We start from the raw sequence: 17,941 nt of genomic DNA on the forward strand, positions 1-17,941 counted from the left end.
AGAATACGGTGGCACTTATCTAGAAAATCATACGTATCCTTAGTAAATGCGCCACTGAAAGTAGGAGGATCATACTTATTAAACCTCTCAAGCCTCTTCTGCTCTTCCTCTGATGCCTCTGGTCTGACCTCAGGATAAATCGCGATAAGGGGGTATACTAGCACTACACCCAAAGTATGACCAATATGAGCCTGCTGCTCTAGAGTACGGGTGGCAGGACTTTAAGCTCCTCTCCCAGCCTGAGATGTAGTTGGTGCAACTGGGATCAATCCCTCCTGAGCCAAAGTGTTGAACATATTCAGGAAATGTGCTAGGGTCTCCTGAAGTCCAAGGGTAGAAACAAGCACCTCAGGTGTCTGCCCCTCAATCGGAGCTACTAGTGGCTCCTCAGCTAAAGCTTTGGCAGTTGCTCTAGCTATAGCACATGTCCCTCATCTGCCTCTACCTCGGCCCTGGCCTCTCGCAGCTCTAGTAGGGGGCGTGTGTGTCTGCTCAACTGATTCAATGGTGCATTTCCTCACCATCTGTGAGAGAATAGAAATAAAAGGTTCAAACTCTGAAATCAATAAATATGCACGATGTAAGCACGTGATTTTTGCTCTATATGAGAATTACTCCCAAAAAATTCAAAATAAAATGATTTTCCTTGGTGTACAATTTTGAGAATATGCATGACATTTTGATAATTGTTCTGTCCGTAAACAAAAATACAAAAAAAAACATGTTGCATGCATTTAGGAATTAATGGTACATTTAGAAATTAATTAGCCATAAATCGGTTAAAAGAAAATCAAAAAATATATGCATGTGTATTTCTGGACATTGAGTGATTTTTATTTAATGTTAATTTGCGTGTTGATTATTATAGGTGTTAAACAATATGTGTGTAATTTTATTTTTTTATTTTTACAATTTATTTAGGAGTTTTGTTTAATTTTGGTAATTAAAGAAAAAGAAAAGAGTTGTGAAAAAATGAAAAGAACTCGGATAGGGCCGAAATATAAATGGAAGTCAGGCCCAAATCAATTACCCCAACCCAGTCCAAACCCAGGCTGCCCAGGCACGGTCCCAAACGACGCCGTATCAGCGTCCCTGTTTGAGCCGTTGATCTGATGCAAATGAACGGTCCCGATCAGGCCATTCATTAAACCTCAACGACGCCGTTTCAGGCACGTTGATCTGAGCCGTCCAACCCCATTGATCCAACGGATACAGGCCTTCCCCTAGACCCGTTAACCTGACCCGACCCATTCCCATACCCGATCTCACCCACCACTACTCCAAACGATGTCGTTTCACCTTAAGTGAAAGATCCTGGCCATAGATCCAACTCGAACCAACGGCCAGGATCTAGCCCTTTACCTCATATATAAACCTAACCTAACACCCCGCGCCCCAAACCGGACCCCCCCTTTTTCACCCACTATTCACCATTGTCCCCAGAGCCCCCTCCTGTCAAACCCTAGCAACCTTAGGTTTCCCCACCGTAAACCCGGCCACCCAGACTCCGATGGCCCCCAAAACAACACCCCTGATACACCCAACCACCCTGAACACGAATCCACCAACCGTTTACCTCGAATCACCCTGCAACTTCTTGAATCTTCAATCGAAGATTCGAGCAACAAGCAGATCTACACCCACCAACCCCAAACTCACACCACAACACCTCCTGACCTCCCTCACCCCCTGAATGACCTTGGTCCCGTTCGAATCTGACCAAAACTGAACGAATCCCAAATCAGACCACCAAGAACCCTAGAACTCGGATTTATGGGTGTCTGTCCAAATCAACAAAGGATCGGGGTCTAATAGACTTTAACCAAGGTGTTCTCAGTTGAGAACACTTCGATTAAGGGCCATTCGACCCCAAAATGGTCGAATCCGAGTTCGAGTTTGAGTCGGTTTTGATTTCAAATCCCTGAGGTAATTTTTCCCTTTTTCTTTTGTTCTCCTATAGATTCTACCTGTTTTTCATGTTTAGTTTGTTTTGTTTCCGATTTTCTGTCAATACAGTAAACCCTGAGTCAGTGTTAAGTTTGTTTTGGTGTTTATTTGATTACCTGTTGTATATTATAGTTTGTATTGTCATTTAAACAAGTGTCGTCAATTAATGTACTTGAAATTAGATGAAAACATGACAGTAGCTTATTAACACCCTCAATGTATACTTGCCAAGAAAATAGTTCATCTAAATCTGTATGCTAGCATATAAGGAACCTTCGAAATATGTTTAGTTTTGTCTATGAATTAGGCTACTTGTTCTGGCAGTAATCTCAGGATTTCAGTATTCATCACTGCTTCAAGGTTAGCCAATGGGCTGTTGTCTTTTGCATTGTTTGGCTGTGAGTTGGGCAGGATTGGTTCCCAATATGACCAACTCATACCATTTTAATTGACACCCTTGTTGATGGTGTTTGAATCCTTGTTTGAACTTAGTTTAGGAACTAAATATAGCTACAGAAAATCTGACAGACCAACCTAAAATCAATATTGAGTTTAAGCTGATTAGCTAAGTAGTCAGTGATTATTAGCTAAATTCAGGAGAGTTTATATACTGACTATTAAAGTTAGGATAGTACAGTAATATGTCAGGTTTAAGGGGGTAATCCTGGGAATTTAGTAACATACTAACAGGCTGTTAAGGATGGGGTCTGCTTAGAGGGTCACTCATTAAGCTTATTTTAATGACAATAGGGTACTGAAATAGGATTAAATTAATGCAGTAGTGGGGAACCAAACTTGGTAGCATGGGGGTGATTAAATATCATGGCCTGCCCATACCTTTGGACAGAAAACACATGCTGGTAGGTTGTCAAGAGGATGGGCTTTGGGGAGTTTTGATTAATTAATTAGTATGGGCAGGAAAGGGCTGAAGGGATCAAAGGCAGCCTGGAGCCTGCCATTTCTGCCTATAAATAGGTTTATTTAGAACAAGAAGGGGGTCTTCGAACGGGGAGAGGGGAGTTAGTATTGAGAGCATAGGCTGGAAAATTATTAAGTGTTCAGAGAGAAATAAAGCTGTTAGTTTTAAAGGGTTTGGGTTGTTACTATTTCATGAGGGTATTCTGATTTCTCTGTGGGATTTCTACTGTATTCTGGGCTTCTGTATGTTGCTGATTGATTCTGGTCTTATTGCTATTGAAGCTGTTGTTGGTTATTCGTCGAGTTGTTGTGATTATTGAACTGCTGTTACTATTGCATTTGAATATTATGGGTTTTTCTGCTGGTTTACTACTCTGTTCGGGGATTGTTGGTTGGTGCTCGACCACCTGTGGGTTTATCATTGTTGAAACTGCTGTTGGTTGTTCGTGAACTAGTGGTCATATTGTTACTGTTTGTTGTTGTTGTATTACTGTTGTCTGTTTGATTGCTGCTGATATCATTCTTCTTCTTCTCGTTCTTATTGTCCAACATCCAGGTACACATTCTAATTTCACTGGTGTAATGATGAACTTGGAGCATGAATAAGAGTATAAGAAGAATTGTAGTCTGAATTTAGTGTAGTGATTTTTATCTTTTTGCTGTTTGCAGTTTAGAACATTCTGTATACCCGACATGTAAAGTTTGACCTCCAAACTGTGTAATGGAATAGTTTTCAGTCTATAAGAGTTTGGTCTAGTAATTTGTCGGTGTATGTTAATCAAGAAGAAACTAATGGTGTAGTAGTGATGTTCGGCCAACAATGGTTTCACATAGGGTAGGTTAAGAATGACAATGCAGTAATCGTGTTTGTTTCACCTTGGTTCATCAGTAGATAATATATATTTCAAAGGCATGCTAGGCAGTTTGGATTATCGCAAAAGATAAAAATCGCATAGGTCATGTTATTGGATAAATGTCGCCTGAAACATGTAGTGGTATCACCTAAGTTAGATAGGGTCAGTTTCAGTTTTTTCGCCTTTAAGAGTTAAGCGTGTATGGAATAATTAACTGAACCTCATACGTATGCCCATCGATGAACAAGGTTTCTATATGCATGTCTACTTTTCCGATCCAATCAACTGGTTATCACATTTTGCGAGTAGGTAATTGAAAAGTACTTCCCGATTGTTTTATTCCAGAGACGGATTTAATAGAGAAAATGTAGTCATTTTAGGATATCCTTTTAAAATAAAAATGAGACGAGCCTCACCAAATAAAACGCGTAGATTGCGGAGCCCTCACAAAATGTATGGCTTTAATTATTTAGCCTTCGGGACGAGCCGTTTAGCAAATTTTACGGTTTTCCCAAAATACCAATACGTTAGTCTCTCTAGGACGCGCTCTAATAAATCTTACCTTCTTAAACTCGGGTGCACATTTATGTGACCCAAATCCAAATCTCAACAGAATTGAAATGCGTCTCTAATCACGGGTACATTGATTGTGACGTGGTTCGAGATGCGTATCCATGACGTTGCAAATTCCTTTCAAAAAAAATAAGAATGAGATGAGCCTCGCCAAATAAAAATACAAATTTGCGGGGCCCACAGTAAATATTTGCTTTAAAATTGCTTAGACTTCGGGATGGACCGTTTAGTAAAATTCCACGGCCCTACCCAAAGTAAATGATACGCTAGTCACTTTAGGCGCGTATTTAATAATGTTATATTCCTAAACTCAGGTGCACATTTATGTGACCCAAATCCCAATCTCAACAGAGTTGAAATGTAGCTCTAACCACGGGTACATTGATTGTGACGTGGTTCGAGATGTGTTTCCACGATGTTGCAATTCTTGATAAAATAACAGTAAATGATAAAAGCGGTTAAAAGTTAAATTTTGCACATAGGTTAAACATATATTAAATCAGATAATCAAGCCAAATATGACAGTTGAGCGACCGTGCTAGAACCACGGAACTTGGGAATGCCTAACACCTTCTCCCGGGTTAACAGAATTCCTTATCCGGATTTCTGGTACGCAGACTGTAATATGGAGTCATTCTTTTCCTCGATTCGGGATTAAAATTGGTGACTTGGGACACCCTAAATCTCCCAAGTGGTGACTCTGAAATAAATAAACAAATCCCGTTTCGATTGTCCTTTAATTGGAAAAAACTCCTACGCCCCGTGCGGGGGCGGAAAAAGGAGGTGTGACACACGATAGGAATGAAAGAAATGGAATTTTCCCAATAGTTTCGTAGCCTCTCGAATATAAGCACAGACGTCTCCGTACCGATCCGAAATACTCCACTAAATTAGCCTGTGACTCATAGAACCTATCAACCTAGAGCTCTGATACCAACTTGTCATGACCCAAAATTCCACCTTAAGGATCGTGATGGCACCTAGTCTCCATAACTAGATAAGCCGATTACTTACAATAGTTAAACCAATTAACATGATGTTTTTAAAATAGAGTTTAATATAAATACTGCAATAAGGGTGATACAAGCCTACGCAGCAATAATCATAACAATCCTCCCAAGAGTAGGTAGTATAGAGTCACGAACTCTACTAAATACATAAAAATAACTCAAAATACAATACTGTTAGGATAGAGAATTGACGGTAATAATGTAAGGAAAGGACTCCAAGGGACTGCGGCGATTGAGCAACTCTACGTTTACTCCTCATGATCAAAGAAGCTAATAATGCCTAGGACCGCAGCCTCCAATACCTGGATCCACACAAAAAATGTACAAAAGCATAGCAGGAGTAAACCACAATTGTACTCAATAAGTATCAAGACTAACCTCAATGGAGTAGTGACGAGGTACAAGTCAAAATACTCACTAGACATGATAACATGTGCAGTATATCAGTATAAAGCTAATAATGGAAGCAAAAATCAGTAAATGGAAACAAGGAATAAACATGAGATAAAAATAATAAAGTAATCAAAACACCATTAAAGTATCAGTGAAACCAAATAAAGGAAACAAATGACAACCAAATAATCAAGTCGTTCTAACACAATGTTTACAACAGAAACACTCCAAGGTACCAGACCTCATAGCCACAAGCCACGAGTCCCAAATAACAAACCATATATACATGGAACCCGGTGCCCACATTATTAATCATAACAGCACAGACAACTCACATGTTGCACGAACAACTCACATGCCAATATCTCAATCTGTGCGGTATGGTCATATGCTCACTATCACAATCCGCCCGGCATGGTCATATGATGACTATCACAATCCACCTGGCGTGGTCACTAGCTCAATAACACAATGAAAGCAGATATACAAGAATACATGTGCATGATCAATGAATATTCAAATTTCATACTCCTAAATTGGTGTAAATGACATGTTACAGTGTATCCATGTGCAACTGTACTCTTACATTCCATGTCATCAAGTAATATCAAAGACATCGAGTAGCCAATTGGAAACAACACAAAAAGTCACATAATGTGAATGACACACACAAGGAAAATCACAGCATTATATGAATATCATCAATAATATGCCCCCAGACTATCACATATCATCCCTGCCATAGCCACCATTATCCCACCACGTTGATAACATCATAATAGTCACTAGTATCGCTCTGCTCACACAATAAACTCAATAGACACTTGTATCGCTCCGCCTGGATAATATATCAATAGTCACACGTATCACTCTGCTCAGACAATATATCAATAGCCACCCGTATCACTTCACCCAGACAATATATCAATAGCCACTTGTATCATGCCGTAGAATCAACAATAGTGAAATTCCACCCTTATGCTTGCATAGCACCAATAAATCGACACAACAAATCCACATGTTCCAACATCACAACAACACAACATATCAACTCGTACCACACGTGCCCATAGGCCACAATATTTCCAAAATCAACAATACCAATATTATCACAACACATAGCCCATGGATCAACCACAATGTGTACAAAAATATCAATAACAACAAAATAAATGAGAAATAACTCAACAAGGAAAGGTATTCCAATAACCAACAATTTCAGCCACAACCAAGTTAATAGCTTTCAACAACTACAACTTCAATAGCTCAACAATGAAGGTATTTCCATAAAATGGCATCTTTAAATTCTAATGCATAACATAAACTTTACAATAAAAGAGGTGGCATGCATTAGCAACTACGACTAAATGCATGAGAATAACTCGACAATGAAAAAAATAGCATATAACAACAACTACTAATAAATGCATATAAGGGAAACATCGACAACGGGAACTAGAACATGAAATAACAACTTCAATTAAAGCATATAAGAATAAACTTGACAACAAAAGACAGAACAATTAATAACAACTTCAATTAAATACTTATAAGTAACCTAAGAGTCTAAACCAGTCAATCTTCACATATAAGCATGTGTACATACTCGTTACCTCATGTACACGTCTTTCACATAATTCATATAGTGCCATCAAACCCAATCCTAAAGAGTAGTTCCCTCACACAAAGTTAGGCAAGACATTTATCTCAAAGAAGCTAAATCAATACTCTAAGAAGCCATTCCTGCGTGAAACAACCATCAGACGGTTTGAATCTAACCAAAATAAAGTAATATCATAAATAAAAGTCATAGAAAATAATTCCGAAAAATAAAGCTTCAATCTTGAACAAGAATAAAAAATTCAACCCTGGGCTCGCACCTCAGAACCCGACAAAACTCACAAAATTTGAACACTCATTCCGATACGAGTCCAACCATACCAAAATCATCCAATTTCGACTTCAAATCGGCCTTCAAATCATCAATTTATGTTTGAGAAAAGTTTTTACTAAAATGCCCAATTTCTCCAATTCAAATCGTCAATTAAATGATAAAAACAAGGATGGAATTATAAAATATAAACAAATCTGGGTCAAGAATACTTACCAAAATCCAAATCGTGAAAATCCCCTACAAAATTGCCTAAAATTGAGCTCTCTTACTCAAATTGTGATAAAATAACAAAAGCCCTTGAAATAGAGTACTTATAAGTCTACCCAGGTATTACACATTGCAATCACGGAAACCTTCACAATCATGAAGACCAAATACACACAGTTGTGAAATAGTCCTTTGCGAGCACAACATACAGGTCGCGAATGTGATGCCCAACACAAGAACGCCTACACGAACGTGTCGCATCTACAGCGAACGTGAAGGTTTATGTCTGACCAACTCCAAGCTCCCCTTCTACGCGAATGTGTATCCCCTCTCGTGATCGCGAAGAGTTATTTCCCAAATCGATGCGAACGCGTCCCTAGCTTCGCAAACGTGAAGAGCAACTGCTCTTACCTCCCAAAAGCCCTCTGTTAATGTGGCCATCCACTCACGATCACGATAAAAAAAACACCATATATCATAACAACAATACAAAATAAGGGAAAATGGCCCGGAGCCCATCCGAAACACACCCGAGGCCCTCGGGACCCCGTCCAATCGCACCAATCAGTCCCAAAATATAACTCGGATATACTCGAAGCCTCAAATCACACCAAAAAACATCGAAACTACAAATTGGACCTCAATTCAAGCCTAATAAGCTAATAAATTTTTAATTTCCAAAACTCACGATGAACCATATCAAATAACTCGGAATGACCTTATATTTTGCATGCAAGTCCCAAATGACACAATGGATTTATTCCAACTCCTGGAACCAAAATCCGAATCCGAATCCAATATCAATAAATTCAACTCCCAGTCAAACATTTCAACCTTCTAAACCTTTAACTTTCTAACTTTCGCCAAAAAGCATCAAATCAACCTTCGGACCTCCAAATTCAAATTCGGATATACACTTAAGTCCAAAATTACCATACGAAACTATTAGAATCATCAAAATACCATTTTGGAGTTGTCTACTTAAAAGTCAAACTCTGGCCAACTCTTACCACTTAAGCTTCTAAAACAAAAATCATTCTTCCAAATAAATTTTGAATCGCTCAAAAATCAAAAACCATACAGCAAGTCATAATGCATAATACGAACCTACTCGAGACCTTAAGCCACCGAAAAAAATTCTAAAGCTCAAAACAACCGATCGGGTCATTATACACACTCTCTATAAGGCCAACCTGGCGGACTAGGGCTTTTTAAAGTACGAGGGTAGCAATGAACCCCTCTAGGACCTGAACATGTCAAACCGGCACGGTCGAAACAGGGATCTCCATCCTGCTCGATCTGAGGCTCTGCAATAGGTGCTGCTACATGTGCTCTAGGCTAAGATTTGCCTCTACCTTTAGCTCTACCTTGGCCCCGGCCTCTACCCCTGGTGGTGGCTGCAGCTTGGGGCTCCGATTCCTGATTAGCTATTGATGCAGAACATGTCCTCACCATCTATGAGTGAATAAGAATAGAATGATTCAAACTCAATGATAGAATAAAGCCACACAATAGAGAAAGAAAGCATGTGAAATTTCCTAATGCCTTATAGCCTCTAGAAGATAAGTACAGACGTCTACATACCAATCCTCAAAACTCTACTAAGCTTGCACATGACTCATGAGACCTGGGCAACCTAATTCTCTGATACCAACTTTTCACGACCCAAAATTCCAACCAATAAGGGGTCATGATGGCACCTAACATCGCTTTCTAGGTAAGCCAACCCGACACATAATATGCAAATAAAAGCCATAAATAATCAACAGCTGAACAAATATAACATAACATGAAAATACTCTGTGATAACATAATTAGTTCTAGAACCAATAACAAACGTAATACCTCCCCAAAATTTAGTGTCACAAGTACATGAGCGTATAGATCCAACTAAATATAAGGTTCTGAAAGAAACACAAAAGTGTCCGAAATAAAATGGAACCAGCACAATGAAAATAGGAAAGTGACTCTAAGGCCTGCGAAAGGGATGTAGCTCTATCTTGAACCACTGTCTGGTATCCGCTAAGTACCTATCGGGACTCCGTTGGTACCAATATCAAAATCTACATAAGACGTGCAGAAGTGTAGTATGAGTATAACCGACCCAATATACTCATTATATGTCAAGCCTAACCTTGACGAGATAGTGATGAGGCTAAGACAAGATATCTAATAAAAATCTGTGCAGTTAAATACAATAAGCAACAGAATAACAAATAAAGCGCAAAAGTAACAACATGGGAGAGGCATGTAGAAAGGGACAATACGCTGAACAACAAATAAGAATCACTAAGTGAACCTTTTTCAAATAAGCATCGAAACCATCAAGTCAAATTCACATTTTAATTATCAAGTCAAAGCTATAAAATCAACAAATTGCATGGGAGCACCCATTGTGCTTTTACTCTCTTCCTCACCATATATCATAAATGCAAGTGCACGGCATTACCCTTCACGATTTTACTCTCATCCTCACATGATCATAATAAAATGCATATGCACGACATCACCCTTCGTGCTTTAACCTCTCATGATAAATAAACATGTGCACGGCATCACCCTTCGTGCTTTTACACATTCACTCCCGAGCCCTATAATGTGATTTGGTTCAAAATCTTACCTCAATTTGAGGTTTAAATCTCAATTTTACCAAATCCCTAAATTCTACTCAAAATCCCTAATTTATACCTTGAAATTCATAAATTTGATATTAAAAATTTATGAAAAGTTGTTGAAATTGATTGAAAACTAGTTAAAGATGTTTACCAATGAATTTGGGAACAAAATGCTCTCAAGAAATCGTCTCTATAGAGTCTAGGGTTGAAAAATAGTGTAAAATAAGCTAAGTCCCATTTTTCCAACTTTTACCCAGTTGTAGATGTCGCAATTGCGAACTCTTGTTCGCCATTACAATGTCCACAAATGCAAACAACTGATCGCAAATGCAACATATTCATTGCATTTGTGAATAGCTCCCTAATCGCAAATATGAGTAATGCTTCGCAAATGCGAAGATGTTCTTACTATGCATTGCATCGCAAATGTGACTCTGAGACGCAAATCAGGGGCGGATGCAACAAGGGCCAAGCGGTGTCACGTGACACCGATTCGTCGAATTTTTTGCTAAATATGTATATAAATATAATCTGGACAACGATATACTAATAAATATATTAATAATAAGTGACACCACTTGACCTCAAGCTTTCCTCGGTCAGTTGGTCAGGCCCCTAAACTCTTCGTGATAGGATGAGGGGTCGAACCTCTTCTGAATTTTTTAAATTGTATCCTCATTCTTATTTTGAAGATCATGGCGCATCCACTTCCGTAAGAATGAAGTTATACATCTTCAATCAATGCGCTAACCAACCCATATTAGTTCTTCCGTTGTAAGTTATTATGCTACTTTTTTGTTCTTTCTTCCTTTTACTCTTTGGTTAGAAATTCTTATAGTTGTTTTACTCTATGAGTTGAGCTCTAAAAGACTATTTTGGAGTTCCGCTTAAATTTTAATGGAGAGATTATTGTAAAACATCTTTCAAAATTTCAAAATTAAGTTCAACATCTCAAGATTCATTTAATTTTGAAGAAAGGGTCAATGAATCGGAAGAACATCGCAATGTAAAACTGTTGATTTAAATTCCTGACGCTGGGAAAAGATTGCGAGCAATCTCGAAAATATTATCCAAACGATCATTGTGCAATAAGAAGATCATATTTTCAAAATGGTCCTTTTTCAACTTGGAATTCATAATTTTCCTCAAAGAAATTTAAATAGTCAATTGTATCGCAGTGGTGAAATGGTCATTTGCTTACTTCTTTAAAATGTGACACCGCTTCTAGAAAATCCTGCATACGCCACTGTCGCAAATGTGATCCCAACTCAGTCTGCAAAAGTGAACTTTACTTCGCAAATGCGAAGTCCCAGCCCCCAACCCATGTTCGCATTTGCGAGCTTGACATCGCAAATGTGAGCTCGCAATTGCGATCTGGTCTTCGAAATTATGAGACCTTCAAGTTTACACTAGCAATAGTTATGCATCAACTGTTCCAAATCAGTCTGCAATGCATCCGAAATTCTCCCGAGCCCCTCGGGCTCCAAACCGAACATACACACAAGTGTAATAACATCACACAAACTCGCTCGCTAACTCAAATCATCAAAATAACATCAAATATCAAGAATCGATCATCAACACTCAAAATTTTCAACTTAAAACTCGATTTTGCCAATTTTCACATATTGTGTCGAAACGTGCTTGGGTCACTCAGGACCCCAACCAAACACGCATACAAGTCCAAAAACATCATACAAAATACCGAAATCGTCAAAATACCGATCCGAGGTCGTTTACCAGAAACATTGACCGTGGTCAACTCTAGCCTCATTTTAAGTCAAAAATCATGTTTTCTCCAAAATTTCAAATAGAAGCTTTCCGAAAACTGACACGGACCACGCACGCAAGTCATATGACATCAAATAAAGCTATGAAAGATCTCGAAACACAGAAATAAAGGCTAGCACTCTAAACAACCTATTAGGTCATCACATCCATAAAGGATGCTAATTAGGCCATTAGCTTGTCCTCCTTCTATAGTGCTACTTATAACCTATAAATACATCATTATGGGTATACAAAAGATATTTTTCTCTTAATATTTTTTATAAAGAAACAAACGAGAGCTAGGGTTAGCTTCTCTATGTTATCTAAGGGATTAGTAGGTTGTCGAAAAAGGAAATTCATCTGTTTTGTGAGTATTCCTTATGACCGGTGATACAAGTCATAATTATTGTATATCTGCTTCCGCTTAGGAGAAACTCGTAAATTCCTAAACTAGTTTTTATGGAAATATTACAAGTATGTTTATGAGAAAATATTGGGAATCAAAATCTTAGGAAACCACAACGATCAGATAGCACAAAGATGGAGCATGGCTCGTATATGTAGTTAAAGAGTCACGACTCATGTGAACACGAAAACGAAAAATATGAATACAGAAAAATAGGGAAAAGGAAAAACTAGAGAAGGTGTTTCGCATTTGGCACATGCTTAGTCGGAAAAGTAGAAATGAAAAAATGATACTAACGAATATTTCGTTTCATTTTACCTGTACCTGACTTAGTACGAAATTAAAAAAAAAAAGAAAGATTTTTAGAATTTGCGATTATAGATATATCATGGCTATAAAATAATATCATTAAGGCAAAATAAAAAAGTTTAGAATTAAGGTTTTTGTAAATAAAAGGTATTATTTTAAAAAAAAAATTAAGAAAATAGTATCACATAAAATGAAATAAAAATATTGGAAAAGCCACACGCACTAGAACCGAATCAACCGATGAGACACTACTTTAAGTACTGGCCTATGTTATTTGGTGCGTGCGTGTCGTATTTAACAATCCCTTTTAACCATAGCAGATGGTTTTGGTTTTTCATCTGATACTTTCATGTTAACAGTGATAAAAATCGTAAATGGTGTCTCACTCAATTTCTAATTTTCAGTTTGTTTCTATTCACTTAAAGGTGGCTCTAGTTTATTAGCTTGTCATCGTCGTCGTCTTCTTCTTTGATTGCTGGATTTTGCTTTATTTTTCAATTATAAGAGGACTACCTAAGATTTTAAAAGTGGGATGTCTGTTGGTTTTGCTAGGTCTGCCTTGTTCCCCCCTATAATGGAGCGAAAAGTTTGCACGTGCAGTAAAATGCTTCTTTGTTGTGCTTTCTACTAGTAACAATATTTTTTTTTAATTCAAATTACACATGTTGTAATTGGTTTATTTGACAAGTCATGTTTGATCGTTAAGAACAACTTGAAGGGACCGTTTATGCATTTCGCCTATGGACAAGTATATTTTGAACGCTGACCATTACTCATTAGGCACTTCATCAAGTTTCCACTAGTATTATTATATGCCAAAATACTTCTTACTTGAAAATCAAGGCAAGTTATCTTCAGTGGAAAGAAAGGAGTTTGATGCATGTCTCGTCTTTTCACTTCCAATACAGCGATATCAATACATAGAGATTTAGAAAAACCAGAATAAAAGAAACATGGACTGGTAGAGAAATTTGCACTGCAATGAACTGAGAGAAGCCATTTCCTTCTTAAGATTGGAATTCAGCATGAGTTACAACAAAATAAGTACTATTCCAGCTCTCAAAAGAATAGCACCCAGCAGCAAACTACTACTAGCCTCGAAAAAATGCACAACAAAAAACAGCCGGCAACACAACTATAGGTAAACCAAACTAAAAGCAGCTGAAATGCAAGGCAGCTGCCCGATGGACTTCAAATAGACCCAAATGTGGTAACTCCTACATACCTTCAACAAAAATTTGATGTCCCAATTGGACATTTTCCTCCTTTACCCTAGAAAAGAATTAGGAGCATCTTTCCAATGCTAAAAACAAAAGAAACCTGGGGAGAAAGAATTATCGTCGAATAACTACTACTTACTACTACTACCTCTAACCCACAAGAATACCCCCAACTAATGACCTACAGTACCAACGCTACCTTCTCCTGCGAAACATAAGGTGAAGGAGAAGCAATAAGAGGCTCATAATGATCGGCCCCAGCACCACACCAACCTGCAATTGACAATGTATTCTCATTCACTTTTTCAGCGCGGAAGTAAGAAACAAACATAAAATCTAAGCAGTGTGAAATTTTCTTTACCTGTTCCTTTCATGAAAAGGAAGAAAGGAGGTTCACATATTTCAGATCTTGGACGATGTGGGAGGAAGAAGACACAATTTTCATCATCAACCATTGCATCAGATCCATGTGCTTGCACCTGAAAGTTATATAACAATTGAAAAGTTTAGCAAAAGAATTGTTTGATTCAAGATAGTTGCGAAAATCATCAAAATTTAACACCACAACTTGAGAAATGTGAGCAACAAAGAGATTCATGACCAGGAGATGAACCAAATCAAAAATAAGGAACATAGCAGTTGAGAAATGACCTTGTGCAATCAATTGATTTATCAAAGGCCGACAGAAGATTTTAGGAGGATAAACCTTTTTGTGTGTTGTGTGTGTGTGTGTGGGGGGGGGGGGGGTACCAACCAAAGTTATTAATTTATCAAACAAGTAAAGAACCTATGAAAAGAACAAGGGCATTGCAGCTCACTCACAAATAACATAGTGCAAATTATTCAAATGACAGCAATTGTCATGCTAAAGGAGAGATCAATGGTGAAGACATTTTCTTACCACAAAGATTTCTCTTTTAAACTCGGTTGCAAGGCATTCAATCGCTATGTCATCTCCAAAAGCAGCTGCACGACCATCCCTGTTCTCATCTACAGTTAGTAAGCCCTCCTCAGTATACTGCAAAGTGATGATGTCATATTCATCATCAGGGGAACCACAGATCGACATGTACTTGGCCCAACTTGGGCCATCATCCACAGCTATGCACCTCTCATTGTATATAGACTCAGCAGCCAATTCTCTTCAACGTCAACCACAAATATAAAATCAGAAAACAAAACCACATCCAGTAAAATAATAAAAGCAACCAGGTCAAACTAAAATCAATTTACAAAATTTGCTAGCATCTCCATCTTCACCTATACAAGGAAAAGAAAAGAAGTTTCGAAAATACTATCTCGGCCAGATAAAGAGAATGCTCAATAGCAAACAAAGTTTTGATTTTTTATTTGTTTCCTTGTTATCAAATAAATTACAGACAAAAGCAATTCTCACTTCAAAGAACAATAAAAAGAAAGAAAAACATTCTCTGTGGCGAAATGCATGATAAAAATCTCACTTGGACTTAAGGACAGATATAATGGTATATTTTCTGGAAAAAAAACTGATAATAAGTCTGAATATATGGGGAATGAAAATAGAGGATTCGAAAATAACCCAAACAGATATGGAGAGTGAGACATAGATGGTTGATTCATTAAAGTTTAAAAGAAAAACAAGATAGAAAAAAAATTGCACCTATCAGTAGTGTTGTACGCATATAGGCGGTTTCTTATCTCAAATGTAAATTAGCTAAAGTAAGGACATATATTCAATCATTTCATTAATAAGCATTTTCCGAAAATCTTCACCATTATTACCTAAACGGATTGTCAGTATTGAAGGATACTGACAATGAAATGTTTCAGTAATGAAATCAAATGAAATGTTTCTTGCATGTCAAACTAAAACAGGAGGCATAAGCAATCAGATCTAAACTTTGTCATCCAGATCTTAACAATAACAACAATTAGGCATCAAACCCAAATACATTTCACTACACTTGGGCCTCTTTCCTTTTAATACTCGGGTCATAGAGATTCCCCCCCCCCCCCCCCCCTCAAATAAGGGAACGGAAATTGCCGCCGGAAAAGAAAAAGAAAAAAGAAAGGAAATTACCGCTGCATGCCGAGCTGAACAAGCTCCGATATGGCAGAGTCGAGAGCCTCTCGATCTTCCTTCTTAGCTAACAGCTTCAACTCTTGAACCACATGAATACCCCACCCAGATTTCAGATCGGGAGAGTACATGTGCTTAATCGCCGATTCAATCACTTCTTTCTCCTCCTCGCTAACCGATCCAAGATCTTCCAAGAACCTCCGCACCGTCCGCCGTCTCAGATCTCTGGCGTACGACACCGTCGTCATCCCCATAGATTTACCACAAGCTGTAAAAAGACAGTTCCCGTCGGCCTCGACTTCTCCGCCGTGGCTCAGCCGGAAAACCACCGAAGCGTTCTGATCTTTAGGATGCTTCCACAGCACCCCCTTGGCTTGAATCTTCATCAAATGCTTCCTCTGCTGCTCCTCTAAAGCTGAAACATTTTCCCACGAGGAGGAGCAAGCTATGGCGACTGCGACGGCGGTTGTTGTCGCCGGAGATGACTGGTCAACGAGATCGAGGGATGACGGAGTTGAGGTAGGATCCCGCCATGGAATAACCGGCGACGACGTTGTTGAGTCGCAGATGAGTTTCCCCATTTCTAGAAAGTTCACAGAGAATTTCTTTTTTTCTTTTTCTTGTTTTCAAGCAAGGGCGGAAAGAGAAAGTAGGGGAAAAGGAGAGAGGGTGAAAGATAGGGCAAACGGCTAGATTTTACAGAAGTTGAAAGGTATGGACACGTGGACCAATCAATGTCTTCATTTACTGTTTTCAAGTTTTGACTGGTGATATTGTGCGGTGGGTGGAACAAATACGGGTTTTATGAAGCTGGGTAACAGCTATATCGTGATCTACGTGGCATCGTATGATTGGTTAATAAATTGTAACGTTATGTGTGGTTTTCGAGGCGGGCGGCCATTTCCCGCTAATGGGTCCTAGCCCTGTTTGGCCAAGTTGTAAAAATCAGTTTATTTTGAGATTATTTTTCTCAAAAGTATTTTTGGCGAGAAACAGTTTATGTTTGGCTAATTAGTTTAAAAAGCACTTTTGAGCAGCAATTAATGTTTGGTCAAACTTTAAAAAACTATTTCTAAGTGTATTTTTCTCAAAAATATTTCTCAAAAAAGTGCTTTTAGAGAGAAGTTACTTTTTTCTGTTTCTCCAAAACTGCTTCTGTTTCTCCTCAAAAGCCTTTTTTTCCTTTCAAAAGCTTGGCCAAACACCTTAATTTTTGGCCGAAAAGAAGCTTGGCAAAAAAAAAATTATTTTTAGCCAAAAAGAAGCTTGGCCAAACAGGCTATTAATTAGTGTAGTAAATTTGTGGTAAAATAATAAAAGGAATTTTTTATTTTTTATTTTGCTTATCCTTGAAATAGTGTACCGTCGATAATTCGGAAAGAGAATAGGTCAAGTGTCCGAATAAATCAACGGGAAATGTTACTCCATTTGCTGCTTAAGATAAAATTCAGTTTTATGTAATAAAAATTTTACGAAAATTATCTTGTTAGCTACTTTTAATACTAGTACTAGAATGTAACTTTTACATGCTTTCCAGGAAAAAAAATTATGTTATCTTTTTATAATGATAGTGTACACCCAACTAGGGGAGTAGAATTTTTGTAAGCGGTATCGAAATTTATAAAAAAAATTGAAATATAACTTTGATTATCATACTTTTAGATAAAAAATAGTCTTAGTCTATTAATTTTGTTGAGTCTTAATTTAGAAAAGGTTTTGAGTTCAACTGTACTTCATCACAATTTTTAACCACAATGGCATAGTTT

The 17,941-nt window shown here is 37.9% G+C and overlaps 1 protein-coding gene across 1 annotated transcript; it reads right to left on the reverse strand.

The window, feature by feature from the left end:
* Nucleotides 1-13,883: 13,883 nt before the first annotated feature.
* Nucleotides 13,884-16,848, reverse strand: LOC104230829 (uncharacterized). The gene is made up of 4 exons (XM_009783719.2): nt 16,176-16,848; nt 15,018-15,258; nt 14,478-14,595; nt 13,884-14,389 (listed from the first exon to the last, which is right to left on the reverse strand). Exons 1-4 carry the CDS (start codon nt 16,754-16,756, stop codon nt 14,298-14,300), a joined length of 1,032 nt encoding a protein of 343 aa, XP_009782021.1. The 5' UTR covers nt 16,757-16,848; the 3' UTR covers nt 13,884-14,297.
* Nucleotides 16,849-17,941: the final 1,093 nt, after the last annotated feature.

Source organism: Nicotiana sylvestris, chromosome 12, assembly GCF_000393655.2.
Source record: "Nicotiana sylvestris chromosome 12, ASM39365v2, whole genome shotgun sequence".
NCBI classification, from domain to species: Eukaryota; Viridiplantae; Streptophyta; class Magnoliopsida; order Solanales; family Solanaceae; genus Nicotiana; species Nicotiana sylvestris.